This window comes from Rattus norvegicus, chromosome 8 (assembly GCF_021556685.1).
Source record: "Rattus norvegicus strain SHRSP/BbbUtx chromosome 8, alternate assembly SHRSP_T2T, whole genome shotgun sequence".
Lineage (NCBI taxonomy): Eukaryota > Metazoa > Chordata > Mammalia > Rodentia > Muridae > Rattus > Rattus norvegicus.
Window position 1 is genome coordinate 10,970,706 of NC_141541.1, and position 21,979 is coordinate 10,992,684.

The window sequence follows — 21,979 nt, forward strand, 5'->3', positions numbered from 1 at the left end:
GTCTAGGGTTTGGGAAAATGTCCTTCTATCAACCAGTCCTGGGCAGATCATTGTATAGGCTCTTGTGCTATAATGGCTGACTACAGTCTGTAGAACCAAACATATTGACCACAGTCCTTTACAGAAAGAATAAGATGGTCCCATTCTAGATAGGAATGAGGTCAGAAAGTTTTGGTGAAGGCATCTTTCTTAGTCTGACCAATCAGGGTTCAGGTAGGGAGAGAGGCACATTTCAAAAGAATGGTGTGGCTAGGATGCTGGGAACCATTAAAACATCTTGATTTCTTTCTCTCCAAGTAAGCCAGTCCTCCTTAGTCTCCATTATACCCTTGGTATCATGAAAATTTGTCCGTATCTTGACACCTTGTTCCTGCTGCAGAGCTTCCAGGCATCAGCTCAGGAAAGACCATTTTCTCTTGGAGGACAAAGATGAGGGAAGATCTTTCATGTTAGGCCAGAAACTAGAAGTAATCTATGAACCATCTTGTAGCTTACGGAAATATTCACCAACCTTGTGAGCTTATAGAATCACAGATGAAAACAAGCCGTCTGTGTAGTTACTGTTACCTCGCTGGACAACATGAATGGAGAGAGCCAACGTCTCTGCTCTCATGGCACTGACAGGGGTGGGGGATGACTGCTCTCGGAGCACTGATGCGGGGGTGGGCAGGGCAGCTGGGAGGGTGCAGTGAGAAGGCACACAAGTCACTCGAGTGTTCAAGCTTGTTTGAGAAAGTGGGAAGAGACACTGGTAAGAGATAGGAGTGACTGGGGTGTGGGCAGTTCAGGGAAGCCTCATCTCAGAGACAGCCACACCTGAGACGAACCAGAACTAAAGAAAGAGCTCAGCTTGTAAAATCTGGAGATAAGGAGGCTAAGAAAAGCATCCTCACGTGCAGAAGTCCAGCATAGAAGAATGTTGGGTACAGTCGCTACGTGGCTAGAGCTAAGAGGCTATGGAAGGGGTCACGAGGTCACGAGCAACCAGGAAGTATCTTTTACAGTGGTCTTTTCTTTCTAACATCACTAGCTAAGAAATATAACACCAGAGACCTCTGTCCCCAAACCCACAGACATAAACATCGGCCAGTGAGTATGTAAAGTGTTCTCAATTTATTTAATGTTCCGTTGTATCCTTCAATTAAGATGCATTAATATGAATTGAGGCCATGAAAGTGATACAAGAGGTTGCAGGTACACTTGAATGGGCTGAGGATATAGCTCATTAGTAGAGCACTTGCCTAACATGCCTGAGGTCCTTGGTTCAATCTCTCTCTCTCTCTCTCTCTCTCTCTCTCTCTCTCTCTCTCACACACACACACACACACACACACACACACACACACACACACATACACACACAGAGAGAGAGAGAGAGACCCAAATACCTAAACTTCCCTACAATCAAGGATTTATCTATTTTAAGGGGTTTCCCTGCTTTTTAAAATAGTGCAGATGTGTTTCTTGGTTTATGATGCTGTTGTATCTTGATAACCTCATCATAGGTTCAAAACATCATGAGTCTAACAGTTTACCAAAAGGCTTTGTTTAATAAGACAGCAGCTTGTTGCTGTGCAGCTCGGGGCTGTGGTTTGGGGCTAAGGCTCAGGATCCAGAGAGAACCCCTCATTGTACATTGCCAGCCTCAGAAAGACAGAGAGGAAACGTTTATAGTGTGGTTTGTACTGAGAGAACATCACTTTCAGTCCATTATGAAGTCAAAAATCATTAAGTCAGCCTACCATAACATGGGACCTATCTGGTGGTGTTGGCATAACATTTAAAACGGCCTTCAAAATTGTCTCTAAAAGTAGTATAATTCTCAATTACCATGCAGTCATGAGAAATTAAACCATGCAAATCAAGTTCCTGAACTCCAGGACCCTTGGTAGCACTTTGTTTTCTGGGTTATACATTTTTAATTGTTATTATCTTTAACTATGGGCTTCTACTTTTCTCACAAAATATTACATCAAAGAATGTTTTGGCTTCTGTGTTATTTCCGTGACTTTATTTCTAAAGAGTCACAAAGAGGCACTAAAGGGACGGCTCGGAGTTCAATCCTCAGCATCCACACGGCCACTCACAACTGTCTTGCAACGTCTTCCAGGGCATCCGATGCTGTCTTATGGCCTCAACGGTCTCCTGCATGCTCACAGTGCACATATACTTACCCAGGAGCACACATATACATACAAAACCTTTAAAAATATATTAATTAGCCAAACAAGTATTTCTGAATATGTGCACATTAGCAGTTCCTTGCCCGTTGTTTTTGTTTATCCTTACACTGGTGGGATCAGTACTTCAGTAAACAGATGGGAAGCTGAAGCTGGCAAGAAAGCTAAAGCAAGAGAAATTCAAAGAATCATGTGAGTTTGTGGTGCAGCCTGCCCTTGAACCTATGACTTTCAGACAGTATCTACATTATTATAAATCTCTTTGGATGACTCATAGACAAAAATAAAGGAAACTGTTGGAGGGAGTGTGCCCCCATCATTCCTTAACCCAGTTACACTCAGGAAGGATATTTCTAAGTGTCCATCAGCCAGCAGATGGCCCCTTCTTAGCTCCCATTACTCCTATCCCCGTCAAACTCTAGAAAGAAAGTTGGCAGAGCATGGCTTGGAAGAGAATGCTAAGACTCAGTGGTTTTAGCGGTGGGGGAGATAGACAGAGTGGTGGGTCACTGCAAGGCACAGCATGAAAGTGTGGCCTACAGAGCAGGACAGATCTACATGGACCTCTAAGTGCCAAATAGAACATTTGACTCCAAAAAGGATGTCAACGCCTTGTCACCAGCGTTGGCGAGAAATCCCCAGAGTGTTGGACTCTCCTTAGTCCAGAACATACGGCAAGCCTCCAAACTCTCCTTCATGTCATTGCAGTGACGAGGTTCTGTTCCTTCATTAGCTAGAAATAACCCTGGACTTTATTTCATTAAAATAGACTGTTTTTCTATCTACTAAATTCAGCCTTAAACCTTCAAAGCTATAGGTTTGGCATCCAATGGCTATTTTAAAGAAAAAGAAAAACATTTTATCTACACTATTTTTGTGTAGATTCACAGAAAAAGAAACATAAAAATATAATCAAAAACAGATTCCCCAAGTTTCCTTATCAGTGTGTAAACATCACTAATGCTTTAGTCTCTGGCTTCCAAATGGACTGGCATTGCCCAGGGTGAGACTCTGAGCAAGGCAAGCAAATGCCTGGTTTTGATTTTAAGGTACATCAGTCTGTTTCTTTTTTAACTCCTTATATATTCTTTGAGAATTTCATACACGCAAACAATATATTTCGACCATATCCACCCCAACCTCCAGCTCCTCGACGATCCTGTCCACATCCCCCACTTCAGATCCTTTCATTTTTAATAAATAGCCCTGAGTCACTAAGTGCCACCCATACACTCACAGGTGTGGGCCATACCTGAGGCATGGTCAAACTGTCAGAGACCACACCACTAAGAACACTGACTACCCCTCCACTGCTGGGGGTGGGAATGGGTCAGCATGTGCTTCTCCCCAGAAGATCTTGTTATCATGTAAATCTTTGAGGGTTTTTAGGGCTTTTTGCATGGATTTTGGGGTGGGGGGGGTACCCAGTGTTTGTAAAAATGTTTTACCTACCCTGATTATAGCGTCTGTAGTAATCCTCTCACTGGTTTCCCCCTCTTTGTTTGTGACTATGTCACTTTAACAGTAGCAGGAAATACAGTCTTTGCCTAATTTCTCATGAACATCTCCCTTCTATGGTCACTTCTCATGAAGCGTACAGCAGAAGGTCAAGCATAACACATTCTGCAACAAGGGGGGAAAATGCGTGAAACTGAAACATCTCAGAAACACAGAGCCACCGGTCTTAGACACACTTCTCTATCCTCTGTCCTTGGAGGCATGTAATTGAGATGTCACTTTTAAGTTGCTGTAGTAGCAACTTGTGCACAAACAAAAAGCTCTCAAAGAAGCTTCATCCTAAAACAAACAGACATGTAAAATCCTGAGCACAGATGGAGATAAATTCCCAGGTTGTCAGAGCTCCTAAGTCTAGGTGGAAGGCCTAGGAGTGATGTGTGGCCTGTCCTTTTCCTCATAGAAACTCATCTTAGCTGCACCTATTCACGGTTATTTATGTGCATGTGTTATGTGAGGGCATACCACATGTGTGTGGTTCACAAAGAGCCATCACATCTGGAGCTTTTGTAGTTAGCTGCAAACCAAACTCAGGTCCTCTGGAAGAGCACCAAGCACTTTTAACTGCTGAACCATCCCTCTAGCTCCTTAGCTAAACTTAAGAGGTGATCACCACAAAATGAACTCTTCTTACAGGCAGGACAGCGAGTTAGGAAACAGAGCTTAAACAATAGCACAGCCAACTTTATTGCAGAAAACCTATGGGCACAGGAGGGCATAAAGGGGAGAATAACAGTCACCTGTAATTGCCTCACCCACTGACAATCAACACTAATCACCAGACCTCCCTACCTCTCCTCATCATTTACAGCATGTACTTTACTTCTGAAATTCCTATAATCTGATAGAGGTTTCTCTTCTGTTTTACTCTGTGTTGCTGTTTCGTTGACAACATTCTCTTTTATCTTTCAAAGATACGATCTTAAAATGTGCCTCACTTTGTGTCACATGATATATAATAGTATTTCTAACAAGTCCCCTGTTGTAGGCGGGGATATATCTTAGAAGTATTTGCACAGCAAGCCACAGCCTCCAGGTTCATGCCAAGCACTGCAAAACCAAACAACCCCCATGCTATAAAACACGAATCTTGCTTCCAACTGCATTTCTGCACCCTGCATAGCCCAACTCACCCTAATCCCAATCCAACGTCCACAGCAGTGGTGAGCAAGTACCCTAGAGCTTTGAAGTCTGTTCCTGCAGGTGAATTGATCATTTGGGCAAGGGGGTTAATATTTTCCTGTTTATTCTTTGAGGGTTTCATTAATTTACACAATGTAGTTTGACCATGTTCATCCCTCACTTCTGCCTTCCAATTCCTCCAGGATTCTTGCCCAAATTCATCCCTCCCCTCCCCCTCTCTCTGTATCTCTTTCTCTCAATACATCTGAACCTAATTCACCCACTGGAACATGGCTGATCTAGCAGAAGGCATTCCTCTAAAGAACCCTGATCCTCCTTCCTTTAGCAGCCATCACTGGTCAATGCCTCAGCCAGAGAAGGCTCATGGGCCCCTCCTGAATCCTGCTGGAAGGTTGACTAGCTTGACTTTGTGCAGTCCCAGCTGTCACAGGCAGAGGTCCTGCTGAGTCCAGAAGACACTGCTCCATCCCACTCCTCCTTGGACTCTGTCTCTCTGTCTTTCCACCCCCTCTTCCCATAATACTCCCTGAGCCTCATTTACAGAGAGGATATTCAAGAAGCCTATTAATTTGTGGCTTGTTTTCTCTGCCTCAGTGGGTATCAAACTTATGTCAGGAAACCCACCACTTGAAAACAAGGTTACCCCACAACACACCAAAACTTGCTAAAATCTTCAGCCTAAACTGGGCAGCAGTAGCAAATGTCTTTAACCTAGCACTTGTGAAGCAGAGAGCTCTGTGAGTTTGAGGTCTGCCTGATCTACAAGTTTCAGAACAACCAGTGCTAAACAGAAAAACCCTGTCTTAGGAAAGAAAAAGGAATATTCAGCCTATAATTGACCTCTTACCTTTGTGTTTAATAATGAGAGGTTGAAGTATAAGTGCTCTTTTTTTAGAATTATTTATTTTATGTATATGAGTACAACTCCCTTCACACAAACCAGAAGAGTACATCAGACCCCATTACAGATAGATGGTCATGAGCCACCATGTGGGTGATAGGAATTGAACTCAGGACCTCTGGAAGAGCAGTCAGTGTCACTGAGCCATCTCTCCAGCCCACATAAGTACTCTAGAAAAAAATACTCATTTCATAGTACACACCATGTGTTACACATTATGTGATCAATGATGGCGCACCAAGACAGAAAATGGTGTTGCATTCCTTAACCCCAGGATTTGGAAGACAGAGGCAAACAGATCTCTGTGAGGTCAAGGCCAGCTTGATCTACAGATAGGGTTCCAGGACAATCAGGGCTACAAAGGGAAAACCTGTCTCAAAAAACTAAAAAAAAGCTTTAAAAGGTAAAAAGGATGACATACCAACATCAACCTGTGGTCTCCACATGTACCCACACAAACAAGTGCACACGCACATGTGTACACACACATACCCAAAAAATGGGGAAGAAGGAAAAGTAACAGTTTACAAGTCTCAGTACTGAAGGATAAGTATTAATAATTTTTGACATACTGAAGTGCCATCTGTACAAATATGTCTAATTATTTCAATAAAAATATGTGCCCTATTTTTAAATGAAGAATACGGTCCTGTATCATAGCTGAGTATGAGTGTTCTCCAACCACACCATAGATGAGTCTGTCTGCCTATCTGTTTCAGGCCTATCTCGACAAGTATTATACAAAGAAAGGAGGCCCCCAGGCTGGCGAGATGGTGGCAAGAGAAAGCAACCCCACGGTCAGGAAGATTAAGGAGCTACAAACATTCTTTGGCCTCAGAGTCACTGGGAAGTTGGACCAGAATACGATGGATGTGATCAAGAGGCCTCGCTGTGGAGTTCCTGATGTGGCTAACTACCGCCTCTTCCCAGGTGAACCCAAATGGAAAAAAAATATTTTGACATACAGGTAATGAGATTCAAAGAGAAAGACACACCTCGCCCTCTTCTTTTCTGTCCAAGGTCTCTTTTGATCTGTAGGAAAGGCAGAATCCTCAACAGCCAGAAGAAAGAATAGCAACTGTCTAGGTCTCTGTTGAAAACTCTAATCCCAGGATAACTGTCCACTTAACCCACTACAGGTCTGACCAGCTGGGAACAGCTCAACGATGTTTAAAGTGAACTAACTCAGGTAGCATTGAGAACCCGTTAATCTGCCTAGCTGAGCTGTTAACTATATCCACAAGGTGCCACTGAGAACAGAGAAAGCAAAAACAACAAAATGGCCGTGAAAGGTTAACCTAAGTGTGAGGAACAAGAGTTAAGGCCTTAAAAAAAATAAAATAAATTCATGAAGTGTTTTCCTCATATTTTCAGCAGTGTCCTAGAATGTTAGCCTGTAGATGACATGAAACGTGGAGACCTGCACCATTCTGCGGTGAATAACGCAAACCCACAACTCTCAACCCTGCAGACAAGCCTCTGGCACCAGCGTGCCTCTCTGAGACCCTAGAGGCTGTCTTGATACTTTGCAGTTCCTGGATGTCAGGATAGCTTCTTGGAACAAACACCAGATGATTAAACCTAAAAAGCCGCAGCAGCACACTCCTGCATACGGCTCTGAGAGCAGACAGAAGGCTGGGCTAAGGTTTCTGTCTAACCACAAAATGCAGGCCTTGATCACCGTCATTATCAGCCTCCTTGAGATGGTGAGGGCTAGATAACACAGCACACTAGCGATGCCTAGCAGCCTGTCTAGCATAGAGTGCATTCGAAGAGCACTGCTTATGATTATCAGCTGCTCACGCTCTCCTCCATCCGGAGACTCTGGGTCAGGACTTTCTCTACTTCTTTATTATTCTTTCCCTCATCCTTATCTTGGCTGATTCAACTTTCATCTTCAACTCCAGAATACAGTGGATCTGCCTATCATAGAAGGGCGTAACAAGGTACTAACTGTCTGGCCTGGCCCTAAATCATAGGTTTGTATGACAAAGGGGTATGACATGTTTTTGTATCATTAAATAGAACTGAGCAATTTCTCATCTTTTCTGTCTTTTAGGCACCCTGGGGTTTTGACTGTGCCCGCTCCCTGGGGTCATAACACCTGCATGAGCATAAGTAAGATAACTCGCTAAAGTACAGATTTCAGGACGAGGCTGGCATGCTCAACAAGCCTGCTGGACAGTTGTCGTGGCTCCTAAAACTGAGAGTCCCTTAGACAGCTAGAGGGCAGCTAACTCTGTCCTTCCACCTGCCACGCACGTCACCTGTGTGAGACACTGGAGCCACAGCTAGAGAAAGGCCAGCCTCCAAACAAAGCTGCTGAACATGTGCAGCCATTATTCCAGCCCAGCCCAGAATCCTAGGGGAAATTCTCTCGCTGCCCTTCTTTTCCTTGTGGCAGAAGCTGAAGGTCTTGTGCTTTAGAGCAGGAGGAACCCTGAGAGCCTGAGATCCACCGATTCGGTTTCTGCACACCGTGTGTCCAAAAAAAAAAAAAAAAAGAACTACATGCTCCTGAAGTGTTCAGCCCCCTTTTCAGCCCAGTGAGCACTCTGTTTCTAGGCTAGCACATTCTCTTTAAGAAAAATACACACAAGCCCAGAGAGCTGTCTCACGGTTAAAAGCACTGGCTGCTTTTGCAAAGGACCCAGGTTCAATTCTTAGGACCTACAAGGCAGCTCACAACCATCTGTAAATCTAGTGCCAGGGGGAGCTGTCCATTTTCTGGCTCTCATTAACACTGCACACACAAAATGCATGCAGGCAAAATATCAATACACATAAAATAAAAATAAACCTTAAAAGAGTTTTAAATTTTAAATTTTTAAAACTTTTTAAATGTAAAAACTCTCTAATTCTATCTGTCTGTCTCTGTCTCTCTGTCTCTCTGACTGTCTCTATCTCTCTCTTTCATACACACTCACACACTCACACACTCACACACACACACACACACGCATACACACATGCACGCACGCACTCATGCACTCACACACTCACACACACACACTCACACACACTAACACATGCACACACTCACACACTCAACCTCACACACTCACACACACTCACACACACACTCACACACACACACACTCACACACTCACACACTCAACCTCACACACTCACACACACTCACACACACTCACACACACTCACACACACTCACACACTCACACACTCAACCTCACACACTCACACACACACTCACACACACACTCACACACTCACACACACACGCACTAATGCACTCACGCATGCACACTCACACACTCACACACACACTCACACACATTCACACATGCACACACTCACACACACTCACACACTCACACACACACTCACACACACTCACACATGCACACACTCACACACACACTCATGCACTCACACATGCACACTCACACACTCACACACACACTCACACATGCACACACACACTCACACATGCACACACTCACACACACTCACACACACACTCATGCACTCACACATGCACACTCACACACTCACACACACACTCACACACACCTACACACACACACACGCACACACGCACTCATGCACTCACACACACACACTCTACTACCTACCCCTGGGGAATTCCCATTGGTCTTTGATAAAGAATTTATAGCAAAACCTCAAATAGCAACAAAAACTGCTTTCAGAAGTCTGACCTGTCTCTGCCTTCTGGGTCTGCCCTAATGTCCTGTGTGACATGAAACAATTCCAGCTGCTCCAAAGCACGGTAAGAACTGCGGATGCAGAACAAGAGCCATAGTGCAACATGGAGACAGGGGGGCTGTGGTCTGTGAGCAGTCTGGGCAGTGCCCTCCCCTTCTCCATTTGAGAACAGTCACTAAAACATAAACATCTGTTTCTTCTTTGTCTAGAGTCTCTAAGTATACACCTTCCATGAGTCCTACCGAGGTAGACAAGGCTGTACATATGGCCCTGCACGCATGGAGTACGGCTGTCCCTCTGACCTTCGTGAGAATAAACTCTGGGGAAGCAGATATCATGATATCTTTTGAAACAGGAGGTATTGTACTATTTCTTGGGTTCTATCTGTAATGCCAAGGAGAACTGCCCCAAACTTGCTCCTTGCATATATTTATGGAATGATCAGCACAGGACTCCATCGCACAGTGTTAGGATGGGCAGAGGCCAAGACCATAGCAAAAACAGCATCATGACAGAAGGTAGGACTCAGCAAACTTAGCACCGCTTGCCACTTTGGCCGCCACTGTGGGACAGACTCACGGAAGTGCACTTTCACTGTGGTTCTGCCCCATGATAGGACAAGTCCTATGCACTTTAGTTTTCCCACTGGCTAGGGGCCACCTGACTCCAGTATTTCCCATAATGACTTTGATCAATATCATCTGGTTCCCAAGATTCTCCTACCTGGAGTCCCCACTGAGGAAATCACTTCCCCCGGGGAACCCTGAGACAGCCCCTGTATGCCACCCCACCTGAAACCCTACACACACAAAATAGCTACAGAGATGGCATTTGTGTCTCACCCATGCTTGAACACTGCCTTTGAGAAGTACATAGTATGCTTGTCTCTACCTGCCTGCTTCTACATCCCCCCCACACACCCTGCTACAGAGAAGCCTGGCTTCGAATGCGACTGGTAAAGCTCTGAGTCTTTGCAGAAAAATATGCAGGAAGTAGATGAAACCAGAGACCACTGAGGTTCTCTCCAACAGTGAAATTGACTGTCACTGCTTCTCCCTCTCTGGATCCTGTTGCTGAGTCCCAAAGACATTCTGAGCCTGAGCTGATTCCTATATGATTTTGCTGGGGCAGAATTGGGGGAGGAGGGGTGTTTGGGAGTTAGGGAGAAGAGATCGGGAGAGTCGTGAATATGGCCTTCAAAAATGGCCTTGAGTGGTCCTGTTCCTGCCAGACATCCAAGGGCACTTGTTGAAATGGAAGGACATTGTAAGTCAAGGTAGACATAGGGAATATAGCATTGACTTTCTTCATCCTTCAAGCTGGTATTCCATCCCCTAGCATAAAGGCTGACTGGAGACCCGGCAGGCATCATAAGTCCTCAGAACACATACACCTGATTGAACTATATCACATTGATCTTGGCCTGAGAAGTAGCATATTGAATTTGTGGTGTTGGCTTCAAAAACAATAAGCAGGGTTAGAGGGCTGGCTTGGGCAGAGCACGTGCTGCCAAGCCTAATTACCCCGGTTTAATGCCAGGGACCTGCTTGGTAGAAGGAGAGGACCAGCTCCCATAAGTTGTCCTTTGATCTCCACACAACACTGTGTGCACCCAGTAAATACAAAGTAAATAATTTTTAAAATTAATTAACACATGAAATACAAATACCAATTTTTAAGTAACAAAAAATTGGGCATTGTCACCAAAATCTTAGAAACTGTGAACAGTAGCTTCTGTCATATTCTCCAAATGTTTTTCTTTCCTGCTGAATTCATAATGCTGTTAACTATATGTCGTAGAACAAAACACTGAAGTCTCTAGGTGGCAAGATTACCCTGACTGACTTTATTTTCATAGGCTTTACACATGCAGGTTTATTAAAGTTACGAGGCTATTTTGACACATAAATTACATTGTGCAAAACAGAAAGCATAGGCTTAGTTTACAAGACCCCTCTCAGAGGAATCAATGTTGAAAGCTCTTTCTGCCAACAAGACCTTTTTTTTATTCGGTAGACTGGGTCGCTATCAAATGTCCCTCCACCCTTCCTCCTTCTGTAGTCTGTGTGTGATAGTCTACCAGGCACTGTGTGTTACAATAAAAACCATTACAACAAAGTTTACCATGCCTCCTTTGAAATACAAGATAATCTTTTTTATTTTTCAATTTATTAACATATATGAAATGTATATGTAATACATTATAATCATATTTTAAAATATATATTTGAAAATGAATATTAGGGCTGGAGGGATGGCTTGGCAGTTAAGAGCCCCTGCTGTTCTGAAACTGCAGCTCCAGGGACATCTGTTGCCCTCTGCTGGCCACTGCACTCATGTGCAATACTCCCACACGCATAATTAAAAATAGTTCTTTAAGAGGTCAATATTGAAAAATGCATTTAAGGGTCAGTGCTGTTGAGAATGTTACCCACCTTTTGTGACGCCAACCCCCCAGAATTACGAGGCCTTAATCCAATCACTATTTCCTGCTTAGATCATGGGGATTCCTACCCATTTGATGGGCCTCGGGGGACGCTGGCCCATGCGTTCGCACCTGGAGAAGGCCTGGGAGGAGACACACATTTCGACAATGCTGAGAAGTGGACTATGGGAACGAATGGTACATATGCACAATTCACCATAACCTGGAAAACATTGTATCTTCTTCTGGGCCTCCATCATGAAACCTTGAGGTTCAACGTCCCAAGCCACCCTTTAACTAGGGAGGCTGGGTAGGAAAAACAAGTAAGCCAAAAATCCAGAAGGGAACAAACACCATGGGGGAAAGACCCTCCCAAGCTGATGCTATATGCTAGCCTGTTCTCTGCTTCTTCACATTTAAACTACAGAACAAGTCCCCTCCCAATGCACAGCTTACTTTTTATTTGGGTGTACAATATTTATGGCTCCTTACGTGTATGTAGAATGGACTTTATCTGGAATAAGCCCAGGAAATGAATTGGTAGTCTCTTAAGGAGTATAATTGGAGAGGGTGTAAAGTTTCTAGAATGTCATGCAGATCATCTAGAAACCTTCCCTAGGAGACATGCAAATGAAGGAGACTGGTACAACCACACACACTCAGAATCATTAGAATTCCAACTTTGATGTCAATCAAATTAAAGTCTCAATTCCTGGTTCCACCAATTGCTAACTGTAACCATGGGTAAATTATTTCAACTCTATGAGCCTAGTTTCCTCATAGCACTGATTAAAATGTAAAATGTGTATAATAGTGAGTTGTATGAAAACAGATTTGTTTTTAAAAAGTAAGTTAACCTTTTTATAACTGAATTCACTTTGTATGTAAGCCTATAATCTGAATACAGCTGAAGGTAATTTGATCTCATTGTACTACATTCAATGTCTACTCAGATTTTTTTGATAAAGGCAACTTATAATATAAAAAGGGATTAGACTGTAGGAGCAGAAAATAGTTGGAGCATTTAGGATCCAAATCAATGCACTACTATAAATTGTATTACCACTACTAGCTACACAGCCCTTTGTTATCCCTCTGTTGAGCTTAACTGACAAGGAAGTGACTTGTCTTACATTTCTCTCCCCCACCCCCATGCCCCAAAAGGGTGAAGACACAAAAATAGACTGAAGTCAGGAGAGTCAGGTGTTAAAACAACCTACCAGCCTCTGAAGCCTGTTGTAGAAAAGCACAGTTAACTGTGATGGTGCAGAAAGTGTCCTGGAAGGCAAGAGAACGAAAACAGAAATCTGTCTTGATGCTTTCTCTCTCGTGTTGTTTAGGGTTCAACTTATTCACCGTTGCTGCTCACGAATTTGGCCATGCTCTGGGCCTGGGCCATTCCACAGACCCATCAGCGCTGATGTACCCAACTTATAAGTACCAGAACCCCTATAGGTTCCATCTCCCCAAGGATGATGTGAAAGGGATCCAAGCGTTATATGGTATGAGCTTCTCGCCATCTCTAACCCTGAAAGTGGCAGGCATTCAGTCTCCAAGGTAGAGAAAGTGCACTTTTACAGGAGTTTCTTGCTTAGATAAAGATGACTAGAGTTACCACCACAGCTTCGTCATCCTGTAAAGAGCTTACCTACCAGTTAAAAGTGTTACATCTTTCCTAAGGTGCTGCTATATCTTCCTTCCAGAGCATTCTGGCCATGAAAAACCTAAGAAAATGGTCCATTTGCCTAACTTTCCAAAGCAAATAAAAATGCATGCATTTGAAGGTAGAAGGCAGTGATTCTATTTACACACACACACACACACACACACACACACACAGGCACAGGCACACACACGCTCACATGCACACATACACATGCACATGTGTATGTGCATGTGTTTACCCATTTATGGATAAGTGAGCTCCCTAGCAATGTCAATCATGATACTAACAACCCTACCACTAGACCATACAGACAATCTGCTACTCATGACTGACACACACTCAGACTTGTCCACGCACAGCAAGGTTGTGTGAGCTTTCATTTCATCACTGCAAGCTTTTAAGGTTAAAGGCAGTAGGGAATCTTAGTATATTTTTAAGTATCAAATTAATTATGTAGGATGAGAAAAATAGCAACCACCTCTTCTACAATGTTTCCATTAATTCTTTGAGCATTTCACATACGTTTACAATGACTTTTGATCATATTCACTTCCCACTCCTTGCCCTGTCTTCTCTCAGATTCACATGGGTTCCCATGCCTTTTTTTTTTTTACAACCCACTAAGTCCATTTTTATTGCCTGCATACTGGAGTATATTTGACCTAGTCCACACCCACAGACAAAACTGACTTTCTGGTAGTCATCAATTTTTAATGGTGTTTTCAGGTATTTCTTAAGTCTCACACAGTATTCACAAGTAGATCCTGGTACCCCTAGGTCTACGTGCCATGGTTAGCCATCTCCTTAAGGCATTGCCATCTGCAGTGGGAATGTGTGCAGGTTTTCTAGAGTTCTCACAAGATGTGTACATGCTCTGATTTGCTGGTATCATCTTGCACTTTGAACCCTAGGACCCCGGAAAACATTCCCTGGAAAGCCCACCATGCCCCATATCCCACCTCACAAGCCATCCATCCCCGACCTCTGTGACTCCAGCTCATCCTTTGATGCGGTGACAATGCTGGGAAAGGAGCTTCTGTTCTTCAAGGATAGGTAAGTCCAAGATGCCCTCAGGCCTCGGCCCATTGCCAAGCAACACCATTGCCTCAGTGGCTGAAGATCATGGAGTAGGGTTGGCAGTAGGGTCTTAGATATACAACTGCACAAGTAGCTATGGATGGAGGACTGGTTTGGTCTGGGCACTTTGCTGAGTGCTTTCCAAACAGCTGCAGTATTTATTTTAACCGCTTTGATCATAAAGACTAGAATCCCCCATGTAGAAAAAAATGAAGAATATTGTTGAAGAATAGCAAGTTGGTTTTCTTAGGTCATCAGCCCAAGTATAACAGGCAACTGTTCGTTATTATATGTCTAGTGAGAAGTGCTGTAAGGGCTCATTCAGTAGTTGGCAAATGACAATTAGCTAGTTAGACAGATGAGTGGATAAGTGATTGCATTCTTACATGAGTGGAAAGATGATGTAGTGAGTAGATGGACAGGTGAATAGGTTGGGTGGGTGGGGGTGAGGGGATAGGTGGATAAATGGGTGGATGGATGGGTAGGTGGGTGGGTAGGTAGGTGGATAGATGGGTGGATGGATGGGTAGGTGGGTGGGTAGGTAGGTGGATAGATGGGTGGATGGATGAGTAGGTGGGTAGATGGGTGGGTGGGTAGATAGATGGGTAGATGAGTGGGTGGGTAGATGGGTGGGTGGGTAGGTGGATAGATGGGTGGATGGATGAGTAGGTGGGTAGATGGTTGGGTGGATGGATGAGTGGGTGGGTGGGTAGGTGAATAGATGAGTGGGTGGGTAGATGGATAGATGGGTAGAAGAGTGGGTGGGTAGATGGATAGATGGGTAGAAGAGTGGGTGGGTAGATGGGTAGGTGGGAGGATGGATGGATGGATGGATGGATGGATGGATGGATGGATGGATGGGTGATCAAATAGATTCTCATTTTTCAGGAGGCCTCCATGTTTTTCAGTGTTCATCAGCTGTCATCATAAATATCATCTGGCCCCATATTCTGATTTCTGAGAGAGTCTGACAGTGATTCCTCCATAACTCCATAATAGAAAATAGAAACACAGCAACATTCACCCATATTCTTTCCTTTACTGGAGGAAATTTAATGGTACCAGAATAGACAGAGGATCTCAGGATTATGTGTGTAACGTTTTGCTTCATTAGAAAGTGTCCATTGGGTACCGAGAACTGCCATATGGCAAAAATTATAGAAGCAGCTCGGCCTTGGCACTCCTCATGAAAGAAACCATTCAAAATGGCAGAGACGTAGCTCAGTCTGTAGAGTGTTTGCCCAACATACCCAAGACCCAGGGTTAAATTCCTAGTATCTCCTAAACTGGGAACTTGTAACCTCAGTCCTGGGGAGGTAGAGTCAGGAGGATTAGAAATTCAAGGTCGTTATTGTCTATACAGTGAGTTTGAGGCCAGGCTGGGCTACAGGAAACTGTCAAACTTCTTTTTTTTCATCACTGGAAGACAGAAATTCAAAGGGAAGGGCTGTGCTCAGGAGAAAGAACATGTGCAGGAGCCAGAACTCCGTGACGGGGCAAGAGTCCTGGCAAGAGACAGAGCTGTGGTAGGAAATGGGGATGAACTCTGATGTCCTCAGATGGCTCCCAAAGAGATGAGGTCTGAGAAATATGTTCTTTATCCTGGGACGAGATCTTAAAGCTATTGCTGTAAGAATAGTTTCTGTTCATTCAGAAAAGAGAGAGGCTGGGATGTGGGGGCATGTGTCTATAATCTCACCACTTAGGAGTTAGGCAGAAGGATCCTGAGTTCAAGGTCAGCCTGGTGAGGAGGGGAGGGGGAACCATAAAATTTACCTAGAATCCCTCTGCCCAGAAGATATCACTGTGTTCTGACTCTCTGCCATAAGAACACAGTAAGGACCAGGTGACTTACAGCAGAATCCATTTTTGTTATAGAAATATTTAATCTCAATCCAGGGTTTCTACCCCACCTTTGATCATTCAGTTCCCAGACAAAAGACAAATAACTTTTATCATTATAATAAGCCTTAATGAGCACTAGAGCAGATATCTACAATCTAAGCTCTTAGAATTTATTTCCTCATTAATAATCCCTAACTATAATGTACTATGTTCTCTTAAGAGTTAACTCCAGTTGGCTAGCCCTCCTGGCTGTCCTTTTATGACTCACCTAACCCATGGCATCTTCCTTCTCCCCCTTTTCTCTCTCCCGCCCCCCCTCTCTTCCCCTTGTGGGTCTCCTCAGAAGCCAAACCTAGGAACTCCAGCCCCTGCCTATGTTGATTCTCCCCAACAATAGGCTGTAGACATCTTTATTCTGAATAACTGGGGTGGGGGAGGGTCACATAGCACCACTTGGGTCTGTATGCACATTCTCTCATCCTTGGGGACAACCAAGTCTTGGGGCCAGTATTTAGCATTACAATACATAGCCATCTCACAGTTCCAGAAGCTGAGGGAGAACCCCAAGATGCTTTCATTCTGGGGTCTCCTTTCTTGGTTTGTATATGCAGCTGTCCTTGCACTGGGTGCACGCTGACCTCTTAGTATACACATACCTTCTCCTTTTTGCAACTAGGAGCATCCAAAACAGAAGAAACGCACCTCTCCTCCCTGAAAATAGGGAAAGGACCAGAAAAGCAGAGTCAAGAAGGGTGTGGGGTAATGTGGACAGAAGCTTGAGCTGGGTTGCCCTGACTATCTGTGAAACGGGATGACGGCGTCTCGTGAAAGACAAACACTCAGATCTGCTTAGGCAGGTGTGGAATGAAGATGGTCACAATACTACATATGGTGGACACCTCAAGGCACAACAGGAAGCTAAAGCTTGTCAACAGTAAAAAGTTTCTGAACAGGCAGAGGCCAAAAATTTAGTTAAAAATCAAATGTGTAACGAACCCCAGGAGTATCTAGCATCATTCACCCAGGTTGTGTTGTGTAATTTCACCACAGCCTTGCTTCTGAACACACAGCATGCACAGCTTCTTCTGAGTATGCTGTCACAGCATGCAATGCCCATGGACACTGACTCATACCTCCATACAGATTTGAGACTATTGTATGTTATGAATTTCTGTGTTGTTACTGTATGTGCAAAGCTTTCTGCTTTTATAATAGTTTACGGAAACAAAGATTATTAATATGTTCCTTCTATGGAAGCATCAAATTAATATATCTTTGATCTGGTCTATGTTAGACAAACAAGGAGCTCATTAGAGGGCAAATTTGTTTTTAATAAATGATCAAAAATTATATCTATGCCAAAGAAATTTAAAATTAAGACAAATTTCTTTGTAATTTCTCACCAGTAAATGTTTAATTTGTTAGTTTATAGGCCTATATACGGGGTTGCTTAAATTTTTCTCAGAACTAAAAGGGTCATACATGGGGGGATTTTTAGGAAAATCCATCCAGGCCGGAGGTAGTTCTATCACTTAGCACGATCCAGAATTCAGTTCCCAGCCAAAAGAGAAGGAGAAGAAGAAGAAATATAAGAAGGAGGAGGAAGAAGAAATAGAAGAACAATTGTACAACATGGATCAGAGGTAGCAGGCACCATGCCAAGCCCCAAGATAGAAAGATGGGTAAGGCATGGTCCTGCCTGCTCCCAGAATCCCAGAACAAGCACAGAGCAAAGACCAAGGAGAAAACCATCAGTAATTAATCTCAATTTGAATGAATTAGAACTAGAGTTCTAGTAATAGGAAATGGAAATCTCATAAACTATGTAATTATTGATCAAATAAATTGTTCAAGCCCCCAGCATTAGCCAACAACTGATTATAAACTTCACAGAGTTAGCTACCCGGCACACAAAGACAGACAGCAGCAGTAACTATCTTATCAACTAGTCGGTCCTATCAAGTTCTGCTGTTTTCCTTCCTTATCAGAGATTAGATTATGGACTGCTGGTGTCCATCTGCTTCCTTACACAGTTCCTGTATGTCCTGGCCTGTCCTTTGCCAAGAAGGCTCAATTCAGAGAGGTTGCATTTTGAGTTCTTTGCACAATTCTAATTCATCTTTGCTTTAATCTGCTGAATTTATGTTCTATTGCTTTGCTGTTTATCAAACATAAGTTTTCTTCACCCACTAGTTTGTGAAAAGAATAGGGAGTGCTATACAGAACACAGCAGTGCGTGGATGTGGACACTGTAATGGGCTGTTTAAAGCCATGTTTCCTACCTCAGCCTAAATAATCTTGTAAACCACACTAAGTCTGCTATGTGGCTACTCCTAATTCCGAGAGCACTTCCCAACCTTAGCTATGACGATCAACACTGTCACCAGGCTGCATCAAATTCTGTGTCCCGAGGTGGCACAAATTTTGAATTAGAACAAGTACTGTGCTTGAATTTAGTCCTCACAGTATCTGCAATAATTTAAATCAAGACTGGTCCTATGTGAAAATTAAGATTCTAATACCCGGGGGTTGGGGATTTAGCTCAGCGGTAGAGCACTTGCCTAGCAAGCGCAAGGCCCTGGGTCCCCAGCTCCGAAAAAAGAAAAAAAAAAAGAAAGAAAGAAAACAAAGAAAAAAAAAAGATTCTAATACCCGGGGGTTGGGGATTTAGCTTAGTGGTAGAGCGCTTGCCTAGCAAGCGTAAGGCCCTGGGTTTGATCCCCAGCTCCGAAAAAAAAAAATAAAAAGAAGAAAAGAAAAAAAAAAGATTCTAATAACTGTGAGAATCTCCAGTAATCTTTGATTTCCGATGACAAGTTGAGTTAAATTTTTACCTAGAAATTTGGTCATTTTTAAATTTCTTTTTGTTATTCTAATTTTGGAAACAACCAGAGTCGTTTCCAAAAGAAACAAAGAGAAATTTATATGCCACTGTGACCAGAGCATGTGTGTTTAATGGATATCCCACTACTCCACCAAATATGTTCTGAATATTGGACTGAATAATAAATAAATAGAGTGAAGTCTCAGAGGTGCAATACAATGAAAAACAAGAAGAAACTGTTTATAAGGTTAAAATCTAAAAATCACAACAGCTCGTCCCTGAAATCCAGCACACAGGAGGTGGAGAGCTGAGCACCAGACAACCTGAGATTGATGAGACCCTGTCTTTTTTTTTTTTTTTTTTTGTATTTTACATTTTTATTTTTTTTAAATTTATTTAATACTTAATAATAATTCTTTGGTTTCTGGGCAAACATCCCCCTCCCCCCTCCCCTTCCTTATGGGTGTTCCCCTCCTAACCCTCTCCCCATTGCCACCCCCTCCCAACAGTCTAGTTCACTGGGGGTTCAGTCTTAGCAGGACCCAGGGCTTCCCCTTCCACTGGTGCTCTTACTAGGATATTCATTGCTACCTATGAGGTCAGAGTCCAGGGTCAGTCCATGTATAGTCTTTAGGTAGCGGCTTAGTCCCTGGAAGCTCTGGTTGCTTGGCATTGTTGTACATATGGGGTCTCAAGCCCCTTCAAGCTCTTCCAGTTCTTTCTCTGATTCCTTCAACGGGGGTCCTATTCTCAGTTCAGTGGTTTGCTGCTGGCATTCGCTTCTGTATTTGCTGTATTCTGGCTGTGTCTCTCAGGAGCGATCTACATCGGGCTCCTGTCGGCCTGCACTTCTTTGCTTCATCCATCTTGTCTAATTGGGTGGCTGTATATGTATGGGCCACATGTGGGGCAGGCTCTGAATGGGTGTTCCTTCAGTCTCTGTTTTAATCTTTGCCTCTCTCTTCCCTGCCAAGGGTATTCTTGTTCCCCTTTTAAAGAAGGAGTGAAGTATTCACATTTTGATCATCCGTCTTGAGTTTCATTTGTTCTAGGCATCTAGGGTAATTCAAGCATTTGGGCTAATAGCCACTTATCAGTGAGTGCATACCATGTATGTCTTTCTGTGATTGGGTTAGCTCACTCAGGATGATATTTTCCAGTTCCAACCATTTGCCTACGAATTTCACAAAGCCGTTGTTTTTGATAGCTGAGTAATATTCCATTGTGTAGATGTACCACATTTTCTGTATCCATTCCTCTGTTGAAGGGCATCTGGGTCTTTCCAGCTTCTGGCTATTATAAATAAGGCTGCGATGAACATAGTGGAGCACGTGTCTTTTTTATATGTTGGGGCATCTTTTGGGTATATGCCCAAGAGAGGTATAGCTGGATCCTCAGGCAGTTCAATGTCCAATTTTCTGAGGAACCTCCAGACTGATTTCCAGAATGGTTGTACCAGTTTGCAATCCCACCAACAATGGAGGAGTGTTCCTCTTTCTCCGCATCCTCGCCAGCATCTGCTGAGACCCTGTCTTAATAACAACAACATCAATAATATAATGTGTTACTCTTTAAAACAGCAAACTGCATTGAGAATTTCATGATATTTTCTGCCATGTGGCTTACAGTGTCATTTTAATCTCTGCAATCTAAGATCTCAACCAACCCTTGCTCTTGGCTTCTTTTGGCCCACCCAACAGGATTTTCTGGAGAAGGCGGGTGCACTTGCCAGCAGGGATTCGGCCCAGCACCATCACCAGCTCCTTCCCCCAGCTCATGTCCAATGTGGACGCAGCTTATGAAGTGGCTGAACGAGGCATTGCCTTCTTCTTCAAAGGTACCCGCCGATCCCTCAAGGAAAGAAATGTCAGGGCCTCAGTGCCCTACTTGTGTTACTCCGATGATCTTGGGGCAGGGTTCGGGTGGACGGTAAGTGTCACTCAGCACTGTGGAGCCATGGAAGAAATGGCAGTTTGTATCAACTGTCCCCAGGGCCACCCTTTGAGTTTAGTGGGCACCATGCTATATGGCCAGGGCTAGGGAGTTTAAACCAGTCCCTGGCCTCTCCTGCAGAACAGCATGGCACACTCCAGTGAGATCCTTTAGTGTTAACTGATATCCTGTACAGAGTCATGCTTAGAGCAGCTGGCAGGGTACAATCTCCTTCATTTCTGGTCAGCCCCTCAGGGATACAGTGTCTGGCTTCAGTCCTTCACTATGACTGAATATGAGACATTACCCAACAGCCATGACTCCATTTCTCATCTGTGAAGTGATTGGAATGGCACGATTCTTGAACATACATCTCGACAATAGAGAGCCACAAAAGTTTCCCAGAAAGCACAGCCTTAGGTTTTGCTAACACATCTTCCTGGGTAAAAAGGGTAGACTGCTATCAAGTTAAGGGAAAAGCATCATCATGACCTGTCACTTGTCCCCATTTCCTCATGCATATATGAAGTGAGAGGAGGTGATAAACAAGAGATGAATTGAAAAAATAAAGACGTTAAGAGTAAGAAGACACAATCGTATCAATATTACCATTTCCCCAAGGTATGAACATAGACTTGCCTCAGGGAAGTTTGAAGTCTATTAAGATTCGAATTGAGTAAGTAGATACTTAAATTCACAGGAACCAGCCCCATTTACTATCCAGAATAGAGCTCTTCATGAGTGGAATGTATTACAGCATCACAGAACCACTGTAGACTCTAG

General features: G+C 43.6%; 1 protein-coding gene across 2 annotated transcripts in view; it reads left to right on the top strand.

Moving 5' to 3' along the window:
- Mmp20 (matrix metallopeptidase 20) overlaps window positions 1-21,979 on the top strand; it is a 50,738-nt gene that overhangs the window by 12,893 nt on the left and 15,866 nt on the right. For both annotated transcript variants that reach the window (XM_087560771.1, NM_001106800.1), the window contains 6 exon segments: window positions 6,459-6,706; window positions 9,637-9,785; window positions 11,925-12,050; window positions 13,193-13,354; window positions 14,430-14,571; window positions 20,965-21,101. In XM_087560771.1, the coding sequence (XP_087416897.1) occupies window positions 6,459-6,706; window positions 9,637-9,785; window positions 11,925-12,050; window positions 13,193-13,354; window positions 14,430-14,571; window positions 20,965-21,101 (964 nt within the window).